This window comes from Dreissena polymorpha, chromosome 10, assembly GCF_020536995.1.
Source record: "Dreissena polymorpha isolate Duluth1 chromosome 10, UMN_Dpol_1.0, whole genome shotgun sequence".
NCBI classification, from domain to species: domain Eukaryota; kingdom Metazoa; phylum Mollusca; class Bivalvia; order Myida; family Dreissenidae; genus Dreissena; species Dreissena polymorpha.
The window spans coordinates 4539342-4567178 of NC_068364.1; the positions used below are offsets into that span (position 1 = coordinate 4539342).

At 34.6% G+C, this 27837-nt stretch overlaps 1 protein-coding gene across 1 annotated transcript; it reads right to left on the reverse strand.

Moving 5' to 3' along the window:
* Positions 1-802: 802 nt before the first annotated feature.
* LOC127848490 (signal peptidase complex catalytic subunit SEC11A) lies at positions 803-26017 on the reverse strand. The gene is made up of 6 exons (XM_052380983.1): positions 25863-26017; positions 12239-12348; positions 8249-8398; positions 7190-7309; positions 4824-4881; positions 803-2914 (listed from the first exon to the last, which is right to left on the reverse strand). The coding sequence occupies exons 1-6, from the start codon at positions 25917-25919 to the stop codon at positions 2864-2866; spliced, it is 546 nt and encodes a 181-aa protein (XP_052236943.1). The 5' UTR covers positions 25920-26017; the 3' UTR covers positions 803-2863.
* Positions 26018-27837: the final 1820 nt, after the last annotated feature.

A 27837-nucleotide genomic window follows, 5' to 3' on the forward strand; every position in this document is an offset into this window, starting at 1 on the left:
TCCAAACACACCAAGAACCAGTTCTGCCAAGGAAAACAACTCAAGTGTGTCTTTATAAGCAAAAGGCTTTCGCAGATACTTGTCTTAAATGAAAAGGTTTATTTATGTATGTCATACACAGGGACAAGTCACGGGACCTTTGGGTGGAAACTGATCTAAAAAATACTTGTAATTATTTACTTCAGTTGTGACTTTACTAGAGGCTAGTTTAACTTTTTTGGGTCTTCAATACACCACGCACATATTTAATAAGTAGCCCTTATATTACACCATACTAAAGATTAAAAAGCAAAACTACCATGAACCATGATTAACAAGACTTTTGTCTAGCAATAAAGTCCCCTACCTCTCCATATTGCCATCTGTCCACGTTTCAAGTTTCATGAAAAAAATATATAGAACTTTTAAAGTTATCGCAGGATCCACCATTTTCAGCAATATTTCTAGTCTATTTGTTGCCATAGCAACCAGAATTCTTGACGTAGGAACAAAATGAAATGACGTGCATAATCTCCATGTTGCCATCTGTCACTGTTTCAAGTTTCATGAAAAATTATGAAGAACTTTTAATGTTATCGCAGGATCCAGAAAAGTGTGATAGACAGACCGGATGACAGACACACAGAGAGCAAACCACAAGTCCCTCCGGGTTCACCGGTAGGGGACTAATAAGCTACAATATAACATGTCCAAAACTCAGTTTACTCACAAATAGGTTAGGACATTTTCAAACAAGTCACTGGACATGCCTTTGTTTAGGCAAACCAAGCATATTTATCTTGTTTTGAAAAAATAACAAACATTTTTTACTGTACACCAATTTTTATTTCATTTCAAGCGACTTCGTGATTTTATGGTATGGTATGGTATGATTCATGAAATTGACAATATACACTAACATTCACTTAGAAGACACATGTTTGCCATGCCCCATGATTTTTCTTCTGTTAGTTCCAATATTTCAGTGGTGGTAAAGGCAAGTCTTGCCTCATTATTGCACGAGTGTCAAGAACATGAATTATTTGCAATCATATTTTAAGCTCCAATTCTTGAAAATAAAAAAATACTTCATCCTTTACAAACTAATATATCCAATGCATTATAACTTATATTCAGCGTTTAACATACAAGTTACATATGACAGTTAATTGGAAAATGTAACATTTCGAGATTTGAGCAAATGTTTTTATACTTTCAAGAAACCATATACTTACTTTTTTATATTAAGTAATTGCATCAAAATGTATACATTAGAAAAAAAATGTATGGTGAGGTCATCAGTGATAATCAATAGGTTTTATTGACAACACAAAATATTACGTACCAAGTAAGCAAATTATTCTCTCCTTTTTACAGATGATGTAAATGTAGATGCAAACCGGGTACATACAGATCTGGATCATAAATAATTAGGAAGAAAACACTTCAATGTAGCATGCAATATATGTATGTACAAATAAACACATTATACATGTGACATCATGAATTAATTCAATACCTGGCAATACATGCAGTCTTAAAAAAGTAATTGCCAAATTCAAATCTCGTATTGTTTTTCTAAACATATTTATGTTTGTAAATATTTATATTATAAGGTAACAGAAACAAAATGTGTGACAATACTATCAAAAGTCGTATGTAGTGTATGATATTAATATACTCGCTAACAACAAACTGACATAAAGCATATTTGATTATTTACATGAAAGTTTAATGAAATGAATACAACATTTAAATTAAGACACTCATAATGACAAAGAGGCATGGCTTACATTTATGCTATCCAAATTGAGGACATATTATTCAAATCGATAACAAATCGAAATGTGATGATAACAAATGCGAAAACAAATTAGAAGTAAGAAGTAAACACGACCATTCATTTTTTCTCAACAATAACCACTCCGGCTCTCCCCCAACAAAACAATGGCTGATAATATCAGTGCTCAGAAACTGCCCTAAATGACTAGTGTTAGCTTTAATAAAATGAGCACCATGATACAGTTGGAAAATATTGTGATCACCAAATGAGCACTAAATCAAATATTGAAACACAAATCATTAACAAGGACTGTCAGAAATATCTGTCCTTATGAAAGTATGGACAAAAAAAGAAGTTTATAACCAAAATTTTCATCTTGAATACTGAAATGAAGTAGACGAAATTAGGAACGCTGTTAAAAACACGGTAAAATTTACATTATTTGGGTAATTCTCCATGTACATGATTTATTATATAACTACACGTATTGCTGATTTAAAGCACTTTGGGGTCAGAAATCGTTTAAAATAAAGGTTGACATCAGACTTAAAACTAAACACATACTTTTCATCCAAATTTCCTTTTACATGCATGCTTTCGAATATTGTGTTTTATGATGAACTTTAAGAAAAATTACATAAAGTTCTCATTATCAGAATTAAATTGTAGACATTACACATACATCACAAACTCCATTTTTCTTCAATGCTTTTGAATAGTGTAATAAGGCTCAAAACAGTTAACCCTTTGCATGCTGGGAAATTTGTCGTCTGCTAAAATGTTGTCTGCTAAATTTCTAAAATTAGCATTTTCTTAGATTTTTTTTCAAAGAATACTATCAGAATCGCAAACAGTTTGGATCCTGATGAGACGCCACGTTTTGTGGTGTCTCATCTGGATCCAAACTGTTTGCAAAGGCCTTTAAAATTCAGTTCCAGCTCTGAAAGGGTTAACATGATATATATCCATTACATGTAAAATATTGCTGGCAATTTTGTTAATATATCTGATTCAAAAAGGGACACACACGCTGTTCACACTCCATTTTTTTCTTTCACGCTTTTGAAATTTAAAAAGTGTTTCTATGATGACCCTCTTCAGCTACTCTCGATGTATCAACACGAAGAGTCCCAGACAGGCCAATATTGCATACTGAAAGTGAAAAGAAAATTTTCAATTATAGATAACAATAACCATCTCCAAAAACACCATTAGGGTTCTTCACAGGAAATTGACTCCAGAGTGTCTTTATAAGCTTATGGCTTTAGAAGTTTTCGTGTTCTTTCTTAAGACATTAAGTACTAGTTCTTCCCATGTAATCGACTCAAGAGTCTATAAGCTTATGGCATTTAAAGTTTACAAGATCTTTCTTAAGACACCAAGTACTAGTTCTTCCCAGGAAATGGACTCCAGAGTGTCTCCATAAGCTTATGGCTTTCAAACTTTTAAAGATCTTTCTTAAGACACCAAGTACTAGTTCTTCCCATGTAGATGACTCACAAGAGTATAACCAAAGGCTTATGATGCAATCACCCATAAATAAATATATTTAATCACGCATAAATAAATAGATTTAAACTAAGACCTATTTTTTTATTCAACAATGCAAATTTTTGAAAAACAATGATTAAGAGTTTACTTTCATAGGAAGGAATTTAACCATTCAAGTGCGAGGGCAACACAGAGGAGTGATTGACAGTCACATAAAAGTAATGGGATTCCACAAAGGTTTGACAAAATTTTGCTTGTGGATCTAGGCTTTCTAATCTCTAGTAAATCAGAGCAGCTCCAGCGAGATATAATAAGAGATACCAGAATTAACCATATATACTTGTGCCCATTATACATTGAAGCAGTCATTTTCATCCATGTTTTTTTTACATTTTGTTTTATTTATATAATATTTAAATTAACCAATTAACAGGTGCAATGCTCGGCTACGGGTGCAGTTTTGTACAAGAGCTGTCAGAGGACAGCGCGCTCGACTATTCAAGTGCTTGACAGTATAATGTAAGCCATCATGGAGATCGGGGGGGGGGGGGGGGTATAATGTAGGTGTGTGGTCATTTAATAATTGATCTTTCAAAAATTAGTTCAAAAATTAGGAAAAACACATTTATTAATTTATTTTATTTTTTTTTGGGTGGGGGGGGGGATTCTGGGGTGGGGCATGGGGGATGGTTTGGGTGGAGTGCATTGTGGTATGTCAGGTAAGTGTTGTTTTGTCAAAGTATGAATCAAATGTGATCATAAATAAAGAAGTTATGGCAATTTAAGCAAAATGTTCAATTATCTAAGTATAAAAGGGGTCATAATTCTGTCAAAATGCTTGATAGAGTTGTCTGCTCTTGTTTATAGATTGGGATCATGTTGGTAAAGAAGAATGCAAAATATGAAAGCAATATGTCAAAGGGCATAGAAAATATTTGAGGGGGTACGCAAACTTTAACATAGATTTATCAATAATATGCATATTCTAATAGATTGGGGTCATGTTGGTAAAGAAGTATGCAAAATATAAAAGCAATATGTCAATATTTGGGGTAGTACGAAACTTTAACATTTGCACGCTAACGGGAACGCTAACGCCGACGCCGGGGTGAGTAGGATAGCTCTACTATATATATTTCATATATAATAGTCGAGCTAAAAAATGAAAGCTTGTCAGATTTTTCTTTTAAGGTCACAGTGACCTTGACCTTTGACCTAGTGGCCTAAAAATGGGTGTGGCGTGTAGAACTCATCAAGGTGCATCTACATATGAAGTTTCAAAGTTGTAGGTGGAAGCAATTTGATTTAAGAGCAAATGTTCAAAACCTTAACAAAATGTTAAGGTTTTAGCACGACACGGACGACACGACGACTGACACGACGTGCTGGCTATGGCAATACCACGGGTTTTCTCTGAAAACAGCCGAGCTAAAAATCAACTATGTGGTTAGTTAGAGTATAACGAAACCCGTGCTAAGCAGCAGCTATTGCAGAACTGCGAACTAAATTATATGTAATGAACACGGGTATGGAAGCGTATGTTAAAATAAATAAGTAAATAAGAACTTACCTTAAATTTCGGATAATCATTCATAAGAATTGTAACTATCCCCACATAAGGAACAAATCTGAAATTAAATACATTAGAGTAAAATATTGACTTACATTTCTGGAACTTTTTATATGAATTTTGTAAAAGTATCATTACACTGTGTGTACCATGTAAACCCCCTGACATGAAATGTACGCCAGTCAACTGTCAACAGAGGGGGTAATCAGGTGACAAACAAGATGGCGACATCCATGCCAAGGCAGGTATTTTTTGTCGTTTTATACCCTTTATTACTTGTATTATTTTTTTATTTCACTCACTTTCCAGCCATATTAGGAAGAAAGTTACTGGCTTTTATTTCATAGTATTATTAGCTCTATATCTTGACTTTACTCGGTGCAAAATGTTTAGCGGGATGACCTAATTAGGGCTCCACTAAGAAAATTTGCCGGCAGTTAAGTCAAGACCTTTTTACTGATATGGCTGGAAAGTCAGCGTCATTTAAAAAATAAGCAGAAGTAATAAAGGTTAAACAAAGGCACCGCCTTGCAGGTGCAGACCGCTAAGGCGGTGCAGACCGCTCATCTATTTTCTTTTTAAAGGTGAAGGGACTCTCAATTTCAATCACAAAGGAGGCAGGGGTAGAGGGAAGAGGTGTGTATAGTGTGGGGGTGTGGACATGTATTACATTATCTTCCAAAAATGTGAAAAAAAATGCAATTTTTTTTTTTTAATTCGGGGGGGGGGGGGGGGGGGGGGGGGGGGGGGGGGGGGGGGGGGGGAGGGGATTCTTGGTGCGATGATTGGACGGTATTTCAAACCGTTTTTTAACCGTTTCAAAAAAATAAATTTGGGGGGTGGGGTGGGTGGGGGGTATATAGTGTGAGGGTGTGGTGGTCATTTGTGAAATGATCTTAAACAAAAAAAAATTAGGGGGGGGATTCGGGGGGTGGGGGATTCCGGGGGGGGGGGCACGGGGATGGTTTGGGTGGAGTCTCTAGTGGTATGTCAGGTAAGAGTAGTTTTGTCAAAGTATCAATCAAATCTAATCATAAATAAAGAAGTTATGGCAATTTTAGCAAAATTTAATAATTTGACCTTGAGAGTCAAGGTCATTCAAAGGTCAAGGTAAAATTCAACTTGCCAGGTACAGTAACCTCATGATAGCATGAAAGCATTTGAAGTTTGAAAGCAATAGCCTTGATACTTTAGAAGTAAAGTGGATCGAAACACAAAATTTAACCATATATTCAAAGTTACTAAGTCAAAAAAGGGCCATAATTCCGTAAAAATGACAACCAGAGTTATGCAACTTGTCCTTTTACTGTACCGTTATGATAGTTTGCGAGTGTTCCAAGTATGAAAGCAATATCTATGATACTTTAGGGGTAAAGTGGACCAAAACACAAAACTTAACCAAATTTTCAATTTTCTTTGTATAAAGGGCCCATAATTCCGTCCAAATGCCAGTCAGAGTAACATAACTTTGCCTGCACAGTCCCCTTATGATAGTTAATAAGTGTTGCAAGTATGAAAGCAATGGCTTTGATACTGTAGGAATAAAGTGGACCTAAACACAAAACTTAACCAAATTTTCAATTTTCTAAGTATAAAAAGGGCACATAATTCTGTCAAAATGCCAGTCAGATTTATCTAACTTTGCCTGCCCAGTCCCCTCATGATAGTAAGTAAGTGTACCAAGTTTGAATGCAATAGCATTGATACTTTCTGAGAAAAGTGGACCTAAACGCAAAACTTAACCGGACGCCAACGCCGACGCCAACGCCCACGCCCACGCCAAGGTGATGACAATAGCTCATAATTTCTTTTCAAAAAAGAGATGAGCTAAAAACGGCGAAAAATAACGGTGTCGGTACGGACGTCCACATCTTGACTATCACGTGATTACCCTGTCTGTGTCAACAGATCACAGAAATGAAGTTGTGAAAAATATTTAACATGTATCAAATTGTTGTAAGAAGATTTACCATTGATATTTTTGTTCATGAAGTTTAAGAACTTTGCTGAAAAAAACAAAACAAACACCAACATGGGTATGATGAAACATACCCCTTCACTAACAAACGAAGAAGAGAGGTCATTCCATGGACATCTGTCATTCTGACTGCCCGTCCAACAAAGTAGCAATCCTTAATTTATGATAAGGAGTGTGCGTTTGAAATGTCCATTATCACATGTTTAATGCTGTTTTTCCCAGTTGTTATCTTTCCATTTTTCTATTACAGATTTATAACATTTTGCTACATTTTACTGCATGTGACATCGGAGGATATTCAACAGTTCTGGGACTGATTCTAGTTTTACAGGTCAATTGATGTTGAGACAATGAACTTTCATCAATGACCATTGAAATCCATGCTTACCCTCTAGCACGGCCCACAACTTCCTTCTTTTCCAACCACAGCTGCCCAGGGGCATACAACCCTCGATCATCCACAGAGTTGTTGTCTCCCTTGGTTAGAAATTTTACTGTACCATTCTCCCTGAAAAAAAGGGTTATTTCCCTTCAATTTAAATTCAAAGTACCAATACCCCTACACACATTTTTTTAGGAATTACGGGATACCATTTTATTTGTTTCCCTTGGTCTGGAAATTTGTTTTATCATTTTCCCTGAAAAAAATTCTAACATGGCAAAACTAGAAGCTTGGTAACGCTGAAATTCAATAAAGAATGTCCTTAATCAGGATATTACAATCGCAAAATGTAACTGTAGGAAACCCAACATGTCCATTACAGTAACCTCCTATAAATTAAATATTGACATGAGTGGCGATTTATTCCCAGTTGCTTAAGAGAGAAGAATGTGTACGAACCAATCACTGCCCTCTGAACAAGGAGTTGGCATGTCTTACATAATATATAGACAGGGAATCCAACTTTTGAAAAGGTTCTTAAACATGAGAAGTGAACACAATATCAAGGCAATATTATACCAATATTTTTCACGTACTTCAAGAAACCTTTTATTCAAAAAGCACATCAGAATTCCTTTACATGCAAATTGAGCATAAAAAAACACTCTTGATATTTCTTGGCCATTCATTCTTGGACATGACTTTCGCCCGCACACCATCAGTATATTTGAAAAGTTGACGGATGGTTCACAACTGCATCAATACAGTGTATTATGAAGGCAGATAATTTGCTATGGTTAAAAAATGAGTTTATTGCAATATGTTTGCATGAAGAAAACAGGGTTTTGGTAATCAATTTGAAAACATTAAATAAATTACTTTTCAAGCACCTATAACTACCTTTTATGAACATTCCCAGTGAAACTACACTTTTAAATCACTAATACACAATAGAAAACCTTGAAATCAATAATTTTTAGAATTGCTTACATTTTACAAAAATCACTACTTTCAAATTATTATGACAACTCTGCTAAAATACCAAAAGTATTTGTTATCAGTTACTTTTCATGCACTTTGAGCACTCGATGAACTATGGGTATCTCCCGTCCCTCTATCTTGAACACAACAATCTCCCCTACGCGGATAGGCTCCTCGCGGTAGTTGGTCAGGAACAGCAGGTCACCACGATAGAAGGCTGGCTCCATGCTCCCACTGGAATAAAACAAACCAAATTTAAGAGGGCAAATGGACTGGTTTTTAGCATAGGTGCAACGCACCTATGCTGTTGCACCTATGCTTAAGGTATATACGACATTTCGAAAACCCACATCGATCGGTTGACCATTATGAAGCCTTACCTGATCAAAAATCAGACGAAATATCTATTTAATTTAGTATATGGTAATTCTTACAAATTTTTTTTGGAAACGTTTTTCTTACGTTTTCTTCCAAGAATATTGCTGACACCATTTTAAGTGAATTTTTCTAAGACCATTTTACGTGAAAAAACCTTCTAAGAAACTAAAACAAATTTCGTTCGTAAAACAATTCTGTTCTTGTTGATAGTGACCTCACACCAAATTTCTATTTCTTTTGTTTACTGTTCTGTAAGAGGTCAAATGTTTACATCACTGAATTCATAAGGCCCTGGTTTAAGGATATGTAACATTTCATCGGTTTATTATAAAAAGAAATTAAAACATATTCTCAGCAGGAAGTGGGGCATAAAACACTTTTTATTCTTTGAAAATGTGTAAAAATGGCGGAGTACGATGAATGTTTTCTGATTTATGACATGGATTCTGACCTGCCTTTCTATGGATTTGATGAAGTAGAGTTTGAAAGCAATAGAGATGTGTTAATTGAAGTTAAAATGATTTACTTTGAGCCAGAAATTAACGTTACGAGTAGAGCTAACGGTTTAAATGTGGCATCGGATTTAATGGATTCGCGCGAATTCTGGACGAGTGTTGTGTCTGTAAAATATTAAATGGAAAGCTGTAAATGTATCAAGTCGGAAAAGAAAACGGATGGTTGCATAATGGTATGCGTGAAATAATGTAATTCTACGTATTTATTTTCATAGTTATGTCATTTGTATCTATTCACATTCGTAACTATTTGGAAATCCCGTTTCTAAAAATAGAACAACAGGGGGGCGACTCGTGATGTCAGCAATCGTTAAGGTTACAATATACTAAATAATCGAGTCATAAAGGGCTGTACTCTCTAAACAAATCATCATATTTTCCTCGAAGGCATGTTATACACTTTAGACTGTTGTTCTGGTTTTATCGTTTGGAGATATTGATAGGGTAAGCATAGGTGTTCACTACTAAATCCCTGAAATAGGATAAAGTTGGAGATTAAAGTAAAAAATGGCACTGCAAAAGGTTACAATCCACTAGAAAACGGCCGAAAAAAGGCGCAAAAACAGTTGATTTTGATTTCAGCCGAATTCTTTTTTGGTTTGAACATGATATATCTTTTTTATTGCTTAAATCGATTCAGCTTAGAATGCCCGTCAAGAAAATGTATGGTTATGGGGGTCTCTATGTGCAAAATGTTGTCGCTTTTACATCGAAACATATAAGGAAACTATTTAGTATATTTTGACCTTAACATTTACTTCAGCAGCAACTTCCCAGTATCTTGCAACTATGCTTTCAGCGCCATCGGCGCTCTCGTTATAAATGAACCAACTTGAAACAGGGCCAATCATCTGTTTTCTAGAGGGAAAATGTGTGTTATTACCCCTATATATACCCACACACAGTGTGAATGAACATATATATATAGAAGGAGGCTCCATGCTTCCACTGTAAAAGAAGATAACACTTTTTCTAGTTTGGCATTAAATAAGCCGAAAAAGTTGACAAATTACATGCTATTTTGTAATAAATACCTTAGAAAGCATGAGAACTTGCTTTATTTTAAAATAAAAACAGAAATCTTAATACCCACTTAAAAACTTTAGTACCAAATTTAGAGCTTTTTGTAGCTATCCTCTATTTTGGCTACTGGTCATATAACAAAGCTTTGAAAGAGGCAAATTGACAGCGTAACACAAAATACACACAAAAATTTTATTAACAATTATCTCAGCAATTAACTGTTTGAGTTCAACTATCAATTATACGACTCATCAATAGAAAGACTCTATGAAACCTGTCAGACAGTCGGACAATACAAGACAAACATAAATTATGTTGTTATGCAATTTTTAGACCAAGCATATAATAAGGGAAAAAAAGGCTATTAACTAGGGATGGCAAAATTATTCGAATAATCGAATATTCGATTGAATGGTCATCATTCGAATAATAAAAATGATATTCGCATATTCGCATTTTTTTCCAAACGTAATTTCACCAATATTAAATGACCTGCGAACCTCTTACTAAAAAGCAACCGAAATCACTTGGAGTAACATGTTTGACATGACGTTCTTCGTGTCAAACTGATAACGCGGCCCGTATCAGTGTTGATTGCGCAATGCAATATACACGCTCTAAGAAAGGCCCCGACTGCTGTTTGCCAATGGGGTGCCAATTAACGGTTTCAATTGACTGGCGAATAATAATTAAGTTTTGTGATCACAGTATGTACAGCCATTAAAATGTGTGAATTACTCAAATCGCGCAATGCAATATACTAACTATAAGAAAGGGCCCGAACTGTTGTTTGTCAATTAGGTACCAATTAAGGGCTTCAATTTACTTGCGAATAATAATTTAGTTTTTGTGATCACAGTTTGAACAGACATTTAAATATGTGAATTACTCAAAAGTAACAGATGATATAAATTAAACAATCATGATGGAATCATAATTCAAATCTGAAAATGCCACCAGCCCCTTCTGCAGTATGGAAAACTTTACACTGTCTGTGGATAAGAAGACCGCAACGTGTAATGTGTGTAAACTTAGTTTTACATATGCGCGGTCTGCTACAAATCTGTGGAATCATTAAAAAATAAAATTCTATGACACGATGTTTTTCATTCTATTTGTGCCCGATCACAGTATCGGTCATAGTATTAGTCGACAGCGACACAATTATTCGATAGCAACGTTAATAAACAGCCTCTTATTTAGCAAACGAATATAACTTACAAACCAATGGAAATTAATACATAACAAGGTAAAATCAATCCAGCCGTTTTATGCGAATATTCGAATATTCGATTGAATGAATTTGCGAACATTCGAATACCGATATTGGTATTCGATGCCATCCCTACTATTAACTATGGTGTTGTTTGCTACCCACTAATAAGAATAAACAAAAGCTGTCACCATAGGATGACATATGCCCCCTATAAACGCTTTGATAGAAGTTATAGCATTTTTCAAACCTTAACGCAGATTTCGAAACCTAAATGCGGACCCTAAGTTCAAGGTAAAGGTCACAGCGGGGAGAAATAGCCCGGACAAGAATTGCACTATATGTACAGTAAATGGAAAATTTCAAAGGGCCATAACTCTGTGAAAAATCATCCGACCAGAACCGGCTGATAATATGCACATCTCCTCTTGGTAGTGAAGCTTCCCATAAAGTTTAATTGAATTCCGGTCATTAATTGCTGAGAAATAGCCCGGACAAAAATTGTGCACGGACAGACTGACACACGCACGGACACACAAAGCGGCGACTATATGCTCCACCCAAAAATTTTGGGGGAGCATAATAAAGGTCACAGTGACCTTGACCTTTGACCTTAAACCATGTTTGATTGTAGATCTCAATGAGATGCATGCACATGTGGAGTTTAAAGATCATAGACCGAAGAGTTTTCATTTTATGAGCAAGGTTACAGTTTTGGGACAGACACACAAATACAATGTCAGACAGACAGGCCAAAAACAATATAACGCCTGATCATTCGATCTGGGGGCATGAAATTAAGTAAATGGCAATTTGCTTGCATAAAAATGCAGGCTTTGGGGTCTAATGAAATCCCAGCTGAACATATCCTCTCATCTTCAATATGGTTAAGAAAGAATATTACAGTAGTTTAACTCACCCATTACAATTACTTATAAAATTTACCTGAGAACAACGACTATAGGACTTTCACTGCCAGTGACCACCATCAGTCCTTTCCAGATCATCAAGGCCGAGGACACTATCATGCCAAAGTTGAGCACCTGGTAGTACAGCTGAAAACAGATTTGAGTCGAGTTCTGAGAAAAATGCATGTGCATAAAGTGTTGTCTCAGATCAGCCTGTGCAGTCTGCACAGGCTAATCAGGGACGACACTTTCCGCTTTTCTGGTATTTTTAGTTTCAAGGCAGTCCCTCCTTACCGAAAATAAAGTTTAGGCGGAAAGTGTCGTCCCTGATTAGCCTGTGCAGACTGCACAGGCTAATCTGGGACGACACTTTACGCACATGCATTATGCCCAGTTTTGTCAGAAAGCGGCTCATTTCAATAAATTTGTTATTAATATATTATTCTTTTTCCAACAACGAGAATATCTATAAAAAATTGAGCATTACAGTCTATTTGCTCAAGCAAGCATGATTTCTTATATATTACATCATCATTACTTGAAATCTATACAAGAGCTGTCAGAAAACAGCACGCTCGACTTTTCGAGTGCTTGACAGTATAACGTAAGCCATTATGGGGAAATTGTTTATATTCAATAAGGTCAAGGTAATATAGACATATTCTAAGTAATAGAGAGGACCATAATTGAAACATATTGATCGCTTATGTTTTAAAGAAGTTGTACTTTTTAGACGATTCTGAGTTCAGGTATATTTTCCATAATCTATTGCACATTTGTGAAGACATAATACAAACTAATAAGATTTTATTCTAAGTCTGATCGCAATGGCTTGGGTGGGATGGTTGGATGGTCCTTCAAAAATGAAATAAATAAAAAAAAAATATTTTTTTTTACCATGTTTCAAACAAAAAAAAAATTTTTGTGGGGGGGGCGGTGGTGGGGGGGGGGGGGGGGTGGAGAGGGGGTATAATGGTGGGGGTGTGGTAATCTATTAGATTATATTTCAATAAAAGCAATATGTCAAGGTGGGGCATGGGGGATGGTTTGGGTGGAGTCCATTGTGGTATGTCAGGTAAGTGTTCTTTTGTCAAAGTATGAATCAAATCTGATCATAAATAAAGAAGTTATGGCAATTTGATCAAAATTTTTCAACAAGAGGGCCTGAAAGGCCCAAAGCCTCTCACCTGAGATAACAAGCTATATTTGAGACAAATCTTCTGACAAAAGATTCATGAAGATCTGAAAATAAATGTGGCCTCTAGAGTGTTAACAAGGTTTTACTAAAGCCATATAAGGAAAAATGCCCCGCCCCCTGGGAGCAATGTTTTTCAACCAACCGGCATCATTTTTGAACTCGTCCAAGATATTATAGGGATGAATCTTCTGACCAAGTTTCATGAAGATCATACAGTAAATGTGGCCTCTAGAGTGTTAACAAGATTTTACTATAGCCATATAAGGAAAAATGCCCCACTCCTTGGAAGCCATGTTTTTCAAGCAAACATAATTATTTTCGAACTCATCCAAGATATCATTGAGGCCAATCTTCTGACAAAATTTCATGAAGATTGGACATTAAATCTGGCCTGTAGAGTGTTAACAGGGTTTTACTCAAGCCATTAAAAGCCATATAAGAAAAAATGCCCCGCCCCTGGCCTGGTGGACATGTTTTTAAAGCAACCAAAACCATTTTCGAACTCATCCAAGATATCATTGGGACAAATCTTCTGACCAAGTTTCTTGATGATCGAAAATAAATGAGACCTCTAGAGTGTTAACAAGGTTTTACTATAATAGCCATATTAGGAAAAATGCCCCACCCCCGTGGTGGCCATGTTTTTCAACCAAACGGCATCATTTTTTAACTCCTCCAAGATATTATTGGGATGAATCTTCTGACCGAGTTTCATGAAGATCAGACAATAAATGTGGCCTCTAGAGTGTTAAAAAGATTTTACTATAGCCATATAAGGAAAAATGCTTCGCCCCTTGGCAGCCATGTTTTTCAAGCAAAGGTTACCATTTTCAAACTCATCTAAGATATCATTGGGACAAATCTTTTGACCAAGTTTCATGAAGATCGGAAAATAAATGTGGCCTCTAGAGTGTTAACAAGGTTTTACTATAGCCAATTTAGCCATAAATTGTATAAGGAAAAATGCCCCGCCCCCTGGCAGCCATGTGTTTTAACCAACCGGCATCATTTTCAAACTCGTCCAAGATATTATTGGGATGAATCTTCTGACCAAGTTTCATGAAGATTGGACAATAAATGTGGCCTCTAGAGTGTTAACAAGATTGTACTACAGCCATATATAGCCATATAAGGAAAAATGTCCCGCCCTTGGCGGCCATGTTTTGCAATCAAAGGTTACCATTTTTGAACTCATCCAAGATATCATTGGGACAAATCTTCTGAGCAAGTTTCATGAAAATCGGAAAATAAATGTGGCCTCTAGAGTGTTAACAAGGGTTTACTACAGCCATATAAGGAAAAATGCCCCGCCCCTGGCATCTTTTTTTTCCAACCAACCGGCATCATTTTCGAACTCGTCCAAGATATTATTGGGATGAATCTTCTGACCAAGTTTCATGAAGATCAGACAATAAATGTGGCCTCTAGAGTGTTAACAAGATTTTACTATTGCCATATATAGCCATATAAGGCAAACTGCCCCGCCCCTTGGCAGCTAGGTTTTTCAAGCAAACGTATCCATTTGTGAACTCATCCAAGATATTATTGAGATCAATCTTCTGACCAGATTTTATGAAGATTGGACAATAAATGTGTCCTCCAGAGAGTTAACAAGGCAAATGTTGACGCCGCACAATGGACGACGGACAAAAGGCGATCACAAAAGCTCACTATGAGCTAAAAATAAAATAATAATAAATATTTGTGTTTTTGTACCATGTTTAAAAAGTATTATTATTTGTGTGTGGCGGGTGGGGGGGGGGGGGACGGAGAGGGGGAATAATGTGGGGGGGGGGGGGGGGTGGTCATTTATTAGATGATATTTCAAAAAAAAAAAGGAAAAACAAATATTTTTTTTATTTTTTATTTTTTGGGGGGGGGGGATCTGGGGTGGGACGTGGGGGATGGTTTGGGTAAAGTCCGTTGTGGTATGTCAGGTAAGTGTTGTTATGTCAAAGTATGAATAAAATCGGATCCTAAATAAAGAAGTTATGGAAATTTAAGCAAAATTTATTTATTTGACCTTGAAATTCAAGGTCATTCAAAGATCAAGGTCACATTCAACTTGCCATCAAGGTCAAATTCAACTTGCCAGGTACAGTATCCTCATGATAGTAAGAAAGGATTTGAAGTTTGAAAGCAATAGCCTTGATACTTTAGAAGTAAAGTGCATCTAAACACAAAATTTAACAAAATATATAAAGTTACTCAGTCAAAAAGGGGCCATAATTCTGTCAAAATGCCATCAAGTTATGCAACTTGTCCTGAACAGTCCCAGTATGATAGTTAGCGAGTATTCCAAGTCTGAAAGCAATAGCTATGTTACTTTAGGAGTAAAATGGACCAAAACACAAAACTTAAACATATTTTCAATTTTCTAAGTATAAAAGGGGCCATTATTCTGTCAAAATGCCAGTAAGAGTTACATAACTTTGCCTGCATGTGTAAACCGTACATTAGTTTCCTTAAAAAAGTGCATTTTCAAGCAAGTTTAACACAGTAAATATCATTTATTTGCTCAAACAAATTAAACTTATTCCACAATAACTCATACATGTTATTTCTAGTTATTACATACATGTTATCCATCCTTAACTCAATGAGTCTCACATACAGTTTGTCAACCAGTTCCCGATAATCAGCAGTTCCGATTAATTTGTATTTAATTTTCCATAATGCCCCAATAAAAACAAAATGATAAGTGTCTAAGGTATACATTAGGTAAAGGAATAAATTAACAAAGTTTTAGCAAGAAATCTTTTGTAAATAGCTTACAGGGTGGAAAAATGCAGCAAAAAGTTAACCGGAACTGATTGAATGAGTTATGTTTTGAAATGTGCATATGGATATAGAAGGCTTTATTATTTTCAAATAAGTTTTTTGCTGATTGAAAACAAGTGCTATGACAATGTTTTGAAATACTAATTCTGTAAGCTGAATGATTTTTAATAATTTTCCTAAGGTTGAACTTTAATTGGCTATTTATGACAAAAAACTGCATATGCCGTCTGACCTAACCTGTTATCATACAAAATAAATATTACCCTTTATTTTTACATCTTCTCACATTGACACTAAATCCCCAAAAAATTATTGTGGTAAAAAGAATAAACGTTTTTGCAGGGTGATTCTAAACTGGTGTACTGACTGTATGTATTTACTTTCTAAAGTTATTACAAACAAACACATTGCTTCTCAATTTCATGTTTTCTTTGTGGGTTTCCCCTTTCTTGTGGCTTTTCAAAGCGCTTTCCCCCATCCCCTGACATCAACGGTCTTCATACAGACCCGACAATGTGCTTTTTGAATGTCATTTGTTTTCTGTACCCAGGAATATTCAGTTAACCACCCTGGTTTGAAATGACACTTCCCCATTGCTGCGTTTTCACTCGCGAAAATTGATCACAATGGAGAACCTCTGACGTAGTACACATAATCTGTGACGTGTACACATAACGTTTCGTACTCAATAGTGTAAGAAACTTATATATTTCGTACTCAACTTTTTGCGCGAAGGAATTTATGATAATTTTTCGTAATATTTCCCTTAAGAACGATTTAAGATTATAATTAAAGCGATGATACATGTAATTTTGAGCAGAAATAAACATTTTCAAGGCTTTTTTTAATGAAATAAGCACTTTTCAAGCACTTTTTCAAGGCCAACCTTTGTTCAAGGGCTTTTCAGTGCTAGGGCTCGTTTTCAAGCACTTTTCAAGCCCTGTGCGCACCCTGTGCTTATATATGTGATCTATTAGATTTTTTTCAATAATTATCATGTGTTGGCGCTCAAACATCACATTGTGTTTGTCTATGTTTTTGTTGCTGTTGTTCTGGAACATTTTAACTTAAATACAAAAAGCTTAAAAAAATACACAGACTTGTAAGTAAACGGTATTAAAATCTAAAATAATAATTTACAATTATCCATGCTTCATGAATTAGAACCATGTTACACTTGGATCTGCATGACAGACGAAATTTGGCACCATTGCATTTTACAAGGTCAAAGTCATTTTCGCCAATTTCCGTTTATGCTGAATATTTAAGTAGATTACTTGGAATTTATGTTTTGCTATAAAATGTTTGAAACAGCTCACCTAGGTTTGAATGCTGCAGGCAAAATTCTTTAGTTTAAAATAACACACTATTAAAAAACTACAGGATAACATGCAGATATGAATATTATTATGATGCTAGACTTACAGATTTAGATTAAGAAAGCTAACCCATAAATATTAAAATAAATCATGAATGAACCCATAACAATGGTTGTTTAAAATGCCAAGTGCACTCATTACTAAAATATGTCACAAGACATATCATGTGTAATTTAAATGTGTAATTTAAATAAAAAATAATTAAAGAATATTGGTGTGTATGACTGTTTGCATGTGTTTAATAACCTATTAGAATGATTTCAAGTACACCCACATTTTCTATTTCCCTGAAAAAAACTTTTTCTGTTGAAAAGGCACTGTACATTCTACAATAAAAGCATCACATGACTTTTCTGGAAAGTTTTGTGTTTAAAACAGATGTCATTTGGATTAAATCAGATACAGTTTAAATGTAAAATGATGGAATATTAAGGGTTTAGTTGAAATGGATGAACACTGTCTATTGTGCAAGAATGTTAGTTTTTTTATTTATTAATGCTATTTCCATAATCATTACAGTTAGGTCATCTGTTGCATAAACTGTGTATGCAAATTAAATAACATGTGACAGATGCCAAAAAATGGTAGAACGTGAAAAATACCTCTGCTTCGAAAGTAACCAATGCACTGATACCGCTAGAAATTATACGGGCAAAAGCCCGCATAGCGGGCGTTGACCTTTCATACATATGGAAATTTACAAAAATACACAAGGGATGCATCTCAAAAATTTTCGTCACGCGACATATATTTTAGCGATGCAATTATCTCCATTAAATACTAATCTTGTCCATACTCTGCCTCCGTTTGTTTAGTTGTGAATTTATTTGATCCGATTAATTCAATATCTTAATGTTATTATTATCCTCAAAAATTATTAAATAAAATTGTTTAAAAAAAATTGATTCGCTGAATTCATAAACATCGGCGTTGATTTCGAGCTCTCAAATGTTAAAGGGGAGCTTACCACTGCGCATACAGCGTCCGGTGAATAACGACACCGTAATGTTTACTTGTCAGAATTTGTGCCGCATTTACCATTCGCTATCAGAAAGCAGTTTTACTCGTGATCATGAGCAATAGTTGGGTAAGTTGCGGCTGTTATCCACGAGGAACACGTTTTTTAAACAAATTTAACGTTATTGTGATTAAACTTTTCAGCATTTTAGCTAATTTTAACTGGTTAACCAGGTTTTCCGAAGGAAAAAACTGGTTATTAGATTGGCGAATGCGGGCGGCTGGCGGGCTGGCGGAACAAGCTTGTCCGGGCCATAACTTTGTCGTTCATTGTGAGATTTTAAAATCATTTGGCACATTTGTTAACCATCATTAGACGGTGTGTCGCGCGAAAAAATTACGTCAATATCTCCAAGGTCAAGGTCACACTTTGAGTTCAAAGGTAAAAAATAGCCATAAATGAGCTTTTCTGGGCTATAACTATGTCATTCATTATGAGATTTTAAAATCATTTGGCACATTTGTTCACCATCATGGGACGGTGTGTCGCACGAAAGAATCACGTCAATATCTCCAATGTCAAGGTCGCCATGACTAAAAATAGATTTATTTTAAAACAAACTTACAAAGGGGGTTAATTTTGTTTGTTCATTTCAAAAGTTCAGTTTGAGTTGTCTCCCTTTATCATATTTTTTTTCACAATGAAAACCTGGTTTTGTGACAATTTTGTCCCTTGTTTTAACTTCGTCTGCACTCACGTTCTCAATTCTCATTAATTTTCATATAAAAGGTTGCACATCACTATATAAAGATTAGGCCTCAAACCAATTAAGTGACGTTGATGAATCCAAAACTATAATTTAAGTTCAGAAGAAGTAGCACCAGAAAATAAATAAAAGAAAAAGTGTATCTAATAGTAAATAAATTTCTGCTGTACAGAAAAAACTCCTTCCGTATGCGTGCTTACTTGCTTGTTTTACTGTAGTAAACACTATTTGATTTATGGTACCATATGAGGATTGTGAATTAATTTAATTGAACATTCTACGGTCATATAAATATGTTGGGTTGGGAAGGAAGAATACAATGTTGACATTGAAATCATATAACATACTCGCTTTAAGTAAAAAATGATCATTTCCCCCTTCTACTTCATCTTCCGTCTTCAACTTGAATATTGAAATCCCTGCATATGTTCAAGAAACATAAAACACAATTTTAATAATAAAATACATTATTTATATTTTGACTATTTAGAAATAATTTTCTTTTTCGGTGGACAACAACTTCGCATATGCATGTTTGTAAAAAAAAATGTCATTCAGTTATTCGTTTCTAGCAGGGTCAAGATGAAATCATGGATGTCACACTGCTGTAAACAGACACATGTAAAGATAGATAAAATATATGTTGATATGCAAGTGATTTAAAGATGCCCAACAACTTATATTAAAATTAATCCTGATATTTAAACATTTATTTTACTTTAAACGCAGTTACTTTCATCTATTCAAGAGGTTTTTAAGATATAAATTTTAAATATTGTTTATTTAAAAAGTGAACAACCATTAAACTTGATATTAAAACGTTTGTAAACAAGACTAGTGGTTGCTACAAATGTATATCCATTGCCTAAATCTTAAAAAAATGTTTTTGGTTCATTTCTCTAAAAACGAATTACCTTTTGGGAGTTGGGTTGTTCCATCAAAATATGCAGGCTTTTATTAGTAATCAATATGCAAACTAAAATAGACATCTTTTAAGCTTTTGTCTGCAAATTAGGTAGCACCTATAATCATATTAATAGCCGACACACAAGAATACCGGTAGCAATGCAACATGATTTTTTTAAAGTTGAATTTGCATTCAGAAAACATTAATTATGTTAAGAAACATCCTTAATGAGTACAACACACTTTATTTGGATTAAAACTATTCAGTAGAAGTTAAGTTATGGAGCTTTTTACCCTTAGCCCTGCAATACCATAAATATGCACATATAGTAAAATCATGAAAAAAGCAGCCCAACATTAGATCTACTAATTAAATTTGAATTTGCAGACAGGAAAAAATCTATATGTTAAGAAACATCATGTCTCTGTACAACACACTTTATTTTAATGAAAACTATCCAGTAGAAGTCAAGTTTTGGAGCTTTCAGTGTCGGACAGGGCTTTCGAATGGATGGTGATGGACTGGGTAGAACACTATGGGAAAATACTTCTTCAGAATCAGAACTGTCAAACAAATCTTGGCTCATCTTTCCTGAAATTCAATTTTACATGCCAAACTTGGCATGGTTTATAGGACACAAATGTCCCAAACTTAAATATTGTCAGAAAGAATCATGCAAAGATGATTTTAAAAACCTTTGTTACAAAAGAAGAAATGGTTTGTGAAAAGCCATTTTCTACTTTTGACACAATGTTTTCCGGTCCATTTTGATATAAAATTATTATTTTCCATTATTAACATGTGTTGTCGTCTGCTGATGCTTTCAATTCACACATATTGATTTTTTTATGTGGGGTTAACTTATTGGTATATTCAGAATGCAAAAAAAAATCAGCAATGAAAACGTGACGCGAAAGAGCAGTGGAACGAAGGCAATGGTGACGAAGAGTATTTCTTTCCAGTGTTTTTTTCATGGCAATTTCGGGGCCGATATTCGGCCCCATTCCCCTAAAAACGAGTATATATTTTCCCCCCATTTAAAAAAAAAAAATCCCCCCAAGATGTTAAAAAAATAATAATTTTTTTTTTGTATTTTTAGAAAGAACTGTTTCATAATCATGATAAATATATCTCAAATTTATTTCATAAATAACTAACAAAGTATATAACTATTATTTATATGATTTTTAATTATTATAAAGTGTTATATTAAATTAGATTAGATTTACCCAAATCAGTGGACTTTTCACATGAATTGCATTTTTCTCCCAAAATGGCCAGGAAAAGGCCTGATGTACAGGGTTTTCATTAGGAGGCGGCCGGCGGCCGATTTGACCGCCTCAAATGTTATTCAGGCCGGCTCAAATTCGGAAAGAAAATTAAAACAAAACATCGGCAAATTTTCACGACGATGACGAGATATTTAGTATTCGTTAATATACTAACTGTCTGAAACGGAAGTAAACAACCTAAACCGATATATGTTAACTGCTTTCTCATTGGTCGTATCGATATAATTGTCCAATCGCGGAGCGGTTAACGAGACTGTACGACTTTGATTCAAGGTCACAAACTGTGACAAAGTCAACAATTGGATATGTAAAAAAAAAGAAAAATAAACGACTATTTCGTTTGTGTTTCGAGTAAGAACGATAGTTCGCTGTTGAAGTTATCTTGTTCCAGTTTTTTTAACGTTTATCATTTACCGGCACCTCCGGATAAATGCACTTTCCTGCTACACTTACATTTCGTTTTTTATTTGATTTTCGACAGATTTCGTTGATGTTTGTTTTTTCCGCGGAGTTTTGATCCTCCGAGCGGTAAGTGGATTTATTTGTTACCACATTTTACAGGAGGGTGAGTCTTTCATTAGGATAAATGAAACTCTCGATCCCCAAACTCTCCTGATTTTTCCTGATTAAGGTCGGATTTGGTTGGCTTAAATGCTAAATATATTGAATTGGCACTGCAATGTTAAGCTATGTCCAAATTTGTATTTGAAAAAAATGGCCCAAAGAAGATTCCTCAGCAAAATATTTAAATCCTAACATTGCATCAGCTGGGGCAACATATGCCCGATTTTTTTCCCAAATAATTTCCTAAGTTAATAAAAAAAACAACAACAATTATTCTCATGTCAACAGGCACGCAATCTTTATAAACTGAATAATCAATTATTTCAGAAAAAGACAGTCATTGTGTCCTCTTAACACAGTATTACTTATAAATGTTCAGGTATTTGATCATAAAATGCTTTAGTATTATTGTTTTAATTATTGTGATGTTTATCAGACTTTATTTTTCTTAAGGTAATTTACTCCTTTGGTAATAGTATTTGAATTGCTATTCACATACTCTTGGTAAAATGGGATCGTGTTAAGTAGAGGTTAATTATATTGAATGTTATTGTTTGACATGTGATAAAGATGTTTACAGTGTGTACTGTTTCTTCTTATTTGCAATAACTACTTGTGGACAAGTCATTTAAATTGATTTAGTTATATATTTTGAAATGTCATAGTCATTATTGGAAGTTACAACTTATTAAAATGTTAAAATTTCCAGTGTTTGTTTAATTCAGATTTTCATTAATACTGTAAAGAATACATGTTATGTACTGCACAGAAATTATACATTAAGCTAGGGCCCGGGCCCTTCGCCCCCGACGGGGACATTCCACCTCAGACCCATGCATCTACATGAAAATTTAAAGAAATAGATTTTGATATTTGCTAGCCAAAGTATTTTTTTCTGTTTTGAATCTCTTAAAAATACAGGTGTCTTAAAGCTCAGGAGAAGCGATTTCTTTGTTTCAAATAAGTTAAATTGCAGGTGCTTCCGGGGACATAAAACGGCATATTCACAAATCTCTGGAAAACAAACAGTGCTAAAAAATATTTTAAGTAGTCATTTACTATTTAATTGATTATGTCCTCTGATTGTTGCATTTTTAATTTAAATATGTGTTCCTATATGCATTTATTGTTGTATTGACTTAAAAAACTAAAATGGATGCCCATTCTTAGTTTGCTGTCTTAGTCTACCCTAAAATTATACATGTTTTTTTGCATAATTGAATTATCAAAAACTGCATACTTTTAAAGGCATTGTCAGAGTTAATTGGTTAAGTTAGAGACAAAGTAAAGCAAATATATTCATTTTTCTTAAAATGAATCATCCTCTCTGGCCCCCTGGACCCCTGTCCAGGGTGTGCCCTGAACCCACCGTGGCTCTATCGGCACCCAGATTTTATTTTCAGGATTTCAAATTTGGGACAATTGACACCCCTGAGAGTTGATGTAACCTGAGGACTTTACAATTCACATTAACATCCTCTATTTTAACTGAGGAAAATCATGTAAAATATATGCGCCCAAAATCGCTCAAAAGCCACGATTTGGCACCTTTATTTCAAAAAATTTCCGGGGGGCATGAGTAAGTTTACCCCCTAGAACGTTGGCCTCCTCAAATAACTCAAAAGCCTGCTACAAAGAATCCTAATGAAAACCCTGATGTATCTATATTGTGTCAATATTTGTTGATAAAAACATTCCAATTTGGTCCATTTTACTGATAAAAAATGCTCAAATTTGCCATTTAATCGATTTAAAAAACTCAATTAGACTCAAAATGGCTAAGAAAACTGAGACTGTGCATGAAGGCTGAACTGTCTGAAACTAATGTTGAAAAAATCATTGATATATATTTCAGAAAAGGGACAGAGACATTCTACTGTGAATATTATATTCATACAAACATGTGTATTCATATAATAAATATCATTACAAATAAAAGAGTGAATTTTTAATTTTCCCCTTTTCCTAAAAAACGACGCACTTTTCCCCTTTAGACGGGCATCGCCACCATTCCCCTATAAGTGAAAAAAACACTGCTTTCTTTTTCTCAATCAACATTGTTTTGGAATGGTAAAAACTATATGTATAGTTTGTAACCATTTCATGATCAGTATTTTTATATCACGAGTTGATTTGAAAGAAAAAAAACAAAAGCGTTCACAAAATACAAATGGGCAATAACGAAAGTACGGCATTGCGCCATTTTATTTTCATTTTATGGGATCATATCAAAACCTAAAGTAAGTTATTCTCCGATAGATTACAGCCTAAACAATGCTCAAATACGTTAGTAAATACATTAATATGTCTTACTGTAGCAAGAAAAAATGCGTAATCGAGGTATAAGACTACACAAACATAAACGGAAAAATGCGATTTTACTATTCTACCTCTTTTAGCTAGTTTTCCAAGAGAAAGAATGGTTACCCGCTTCAGGGAATAATCGTATTTGAATATGCAAATTTGTTTTGGTTCCTTCTCGCACGTTTTCAGTTCTTAAAATAGCGTAATATATTCGTACTGTTCTTGGGTCAAAAACGTACCTCATAAATATTCATGAGATCAAAATAAGGGATGCTAATCTAATCAATTTTGCATTGCTAATACCGGATTTGAGTATACTATGAAGCAGGGTTTTTTTTTACTAAGAAAGTGACGCCGATATTCGGCGTCTTCCCCTACCAGAATTTTTCCCCTAAAAATACCATTTCCCCTCCAAAAATATAATTTTTCACCAAAATGTAATATTTTACCCTCAAAGAATTTTGTTTTCTTTTGGGAAGTCGACACTTATCCAATTTGTACCATGTACAACGATCTCGCTCTCTCTCTCTTTCTCTCCCGACGAACACTCAAATCTGGGAATTTATATATAGCTCTTAAAGTAGGTCATGGAAACCGGGCAACTAATCGTATTAATCATGTGACTATTTTACTGGATTCCGTTCTTGCGCGAGAAGGGTGTTTCGTAAATTAATTACCGGAAACCAGTCGAATTTTCATCCGGGTTATGTGAAAGCCAAGATATAAACGTTAAAACAGAAAAAAGTCTCACAATTGGCGTTCATACACCAACAAAATAAAACGTTCGGACTCGGAAAATATTAATTGCGTTGACGCATTTTTTAAGAATGAATCATCAAAAACCGTTGAAACCCAGCAGGATTCGGAGGTACATGTAATCAACATCGATTAATACTGTCGGATTATTGTGAAAGTGAAAGTAGACAATTGGCAGCTGCCGCACCTTTCCCTTCCAATACTGTAGCAGATCTAGATTGTCAACCCATTCATCATGAAATTGAAATCATAATATTGACATCGTTCCCTGGCCCCAGTTGAAATCATTTCTCATTATTAGATCTACACCTGCAACTTTATTAAGGACTTTGACTTTAATATCATACTTGTTCATGAGTTTAAGAACAAAAAGGTCAGACACATGCCTCTTTTTCTAAAAAAAAACCCTGAAGTCTGTAGGTGAGTTATAGACATTGAAATGAACAGTTTTTATTTTTTCCCCAAATATGTCTCTTTCGCGCTCGATTTTCCCCTTTTACCCAGTGTCCAGCGTCTTCCCCTTTTTCTAAAAAAAAAACCCTGTATGAAGACAAATCTTGCAAATTGTCGGGTAGACCTGACGATATTTATAACTCGCGATAAACGGTTATGTTGACAAGGCCACGGCATGACTAGGTCGTGGAAAATTTGAGTTTAAACTTTCCATCAACAAATATGGTCATGCTGTCATATGGTGTAGCAAAACTACCAAGAAATGTGCCATTCAAACAAAGGGACAGCAAAAAGTATACGCACCTGTCTTTTATTCATTCGACGTACATCGTCAAGAAAGTCAAAGTCCATCATCCCCATGATTTGTGGAAGTAAATGATCAAAATCTGAAACAAAACAGGCACAAATTTTCACTGACGACAACTTCCGCTTAATAACTGATGCGTTTGATTGACTAAAGAAGTTCTTGGTTTAATCGATTATGTGTCATGAAGGTTACACACAGCTATATTTCGACAATTATTGAACCAACCTTCGCGCAGAGATTTGACTGGAACCAGCATAGCTGGATTGTATGTGAGAGCAAGGAAAGTGTTAAAGTGAGCATGTTATTAATTAATCAAAGAGATCCAATTTGAATGCACAAGTAAGCACATGCGGAATTTCTTCCAATTTGACACAAAGTCCACTGTATAAGACCACGCCAAAATTGAATATCTGTCAGATAATTAATTTGAAGTCAATTGGTGAATAAATGAAAAAGTTAATATGATAGTAGGTGCTACCTAATTTACGGGCAAATGCTTAGATATTTTATTACCATGTGTTGTAATACCTATATGGAAATTATTGTGTACAAAACATTACAAGACTTTCAATAAAAAAGTAATACATCCAAAAAAATTAAATTATATTTTTTGCTTGATGATAGAATTGTTTTATATCAGCCAAGCTTAATTAAGATCTTATATCTTATAGTTGCGTGATTTTCTAGCCTCTGTAATTCAAAGCTGGTTCAGTGGCTTCGGCGTAGTGGATATGGTGTCCGCTATGCGACTGTGGGGTCTTGGTATTGATCCCTTAACTTAAGAGTGAGTGTTCTTTAGACGACCCTTAAGATGCCAAGTACTGGTCCTACCTCGGAAACAGGTTGTTTCATTAAATGTCTCAAAATCTGGCTAAATTTTGATTATCAATGTATAATTATATGGAACTGAAGGACAGCGAACGTGTTTTGAAATTGAAGTATGTCATCAATACAGGCATCTGACAGGATTTTACTTTCCTTTGGCAAAGTAGTGTCGCTTAGTTGAAATTATGCTGCCACTAAAAAACTAGTCATTGTGTAGCAATTCATAAATAACAGTCTAAACTGCTTACAATTAGTTTGTAAGCAAACAAACAAAATGTTATATCATCCATATTTTTTATTTATACATTTTAGTAACACATAAAACAAACATAGATGAATCAGTAATAATGTGAGCTTATTTAATTGTTATAATGATTGTCTTTCTATGCTTAGCTGCTAGCAGAAGCATTTCAAAGATGTTAATATATTCAGTACATATATATACAACGGTATATGGTTTGGAGATTAAAAACACTTAAATCACCTATTTTCATGTATAAGAATAGTAACAAAATCAACAAATACTAAAACACTGTCATTAACTTACAAAAATATTTACGTACATGTACTAACAAAGTGATGTTATCTTTTGAAAAAATGTGAAATCAATGGCCTATGTATCATAAACCATTTTTTAAATACATGCATGAAAAATAAGTATAACAAAGCACAGTATTCAGTTTGTTTAAATCAATATCTTAGAAAATTGTATTACATTTAAAAAATACAAAATGCTGGCTTTGAACAAGCGTTTACAAATTTATCGTGGAACAACAAGTAACAGCCAATTGATTAATTAAACAATAAACAGGAAATATCTTAATGCATTAAATAAACGAGCTTGTATATACTGTTTAGAATGACACTATCTTACTTAAAAAATGATCACAACACAGTGGTCTAGGTAGTGAGTCTTTTTACATACTTAGTTTTTTTATTACTAGTTTAACATTTATTTGCATGCACTGTTAATTTTACAACACTTGACGATGTTTGAACACCTGATCGATATAACAACGTAGCTGATTTTTGTATACAGACCTACATATATAGAATCTTCACAGTTCTATAAAAGTTAACACATGTTCCATCCAAGAAAATCCATGAACAAGGTCACCACTGGTTGTATCCTTCTTCATTGGACAC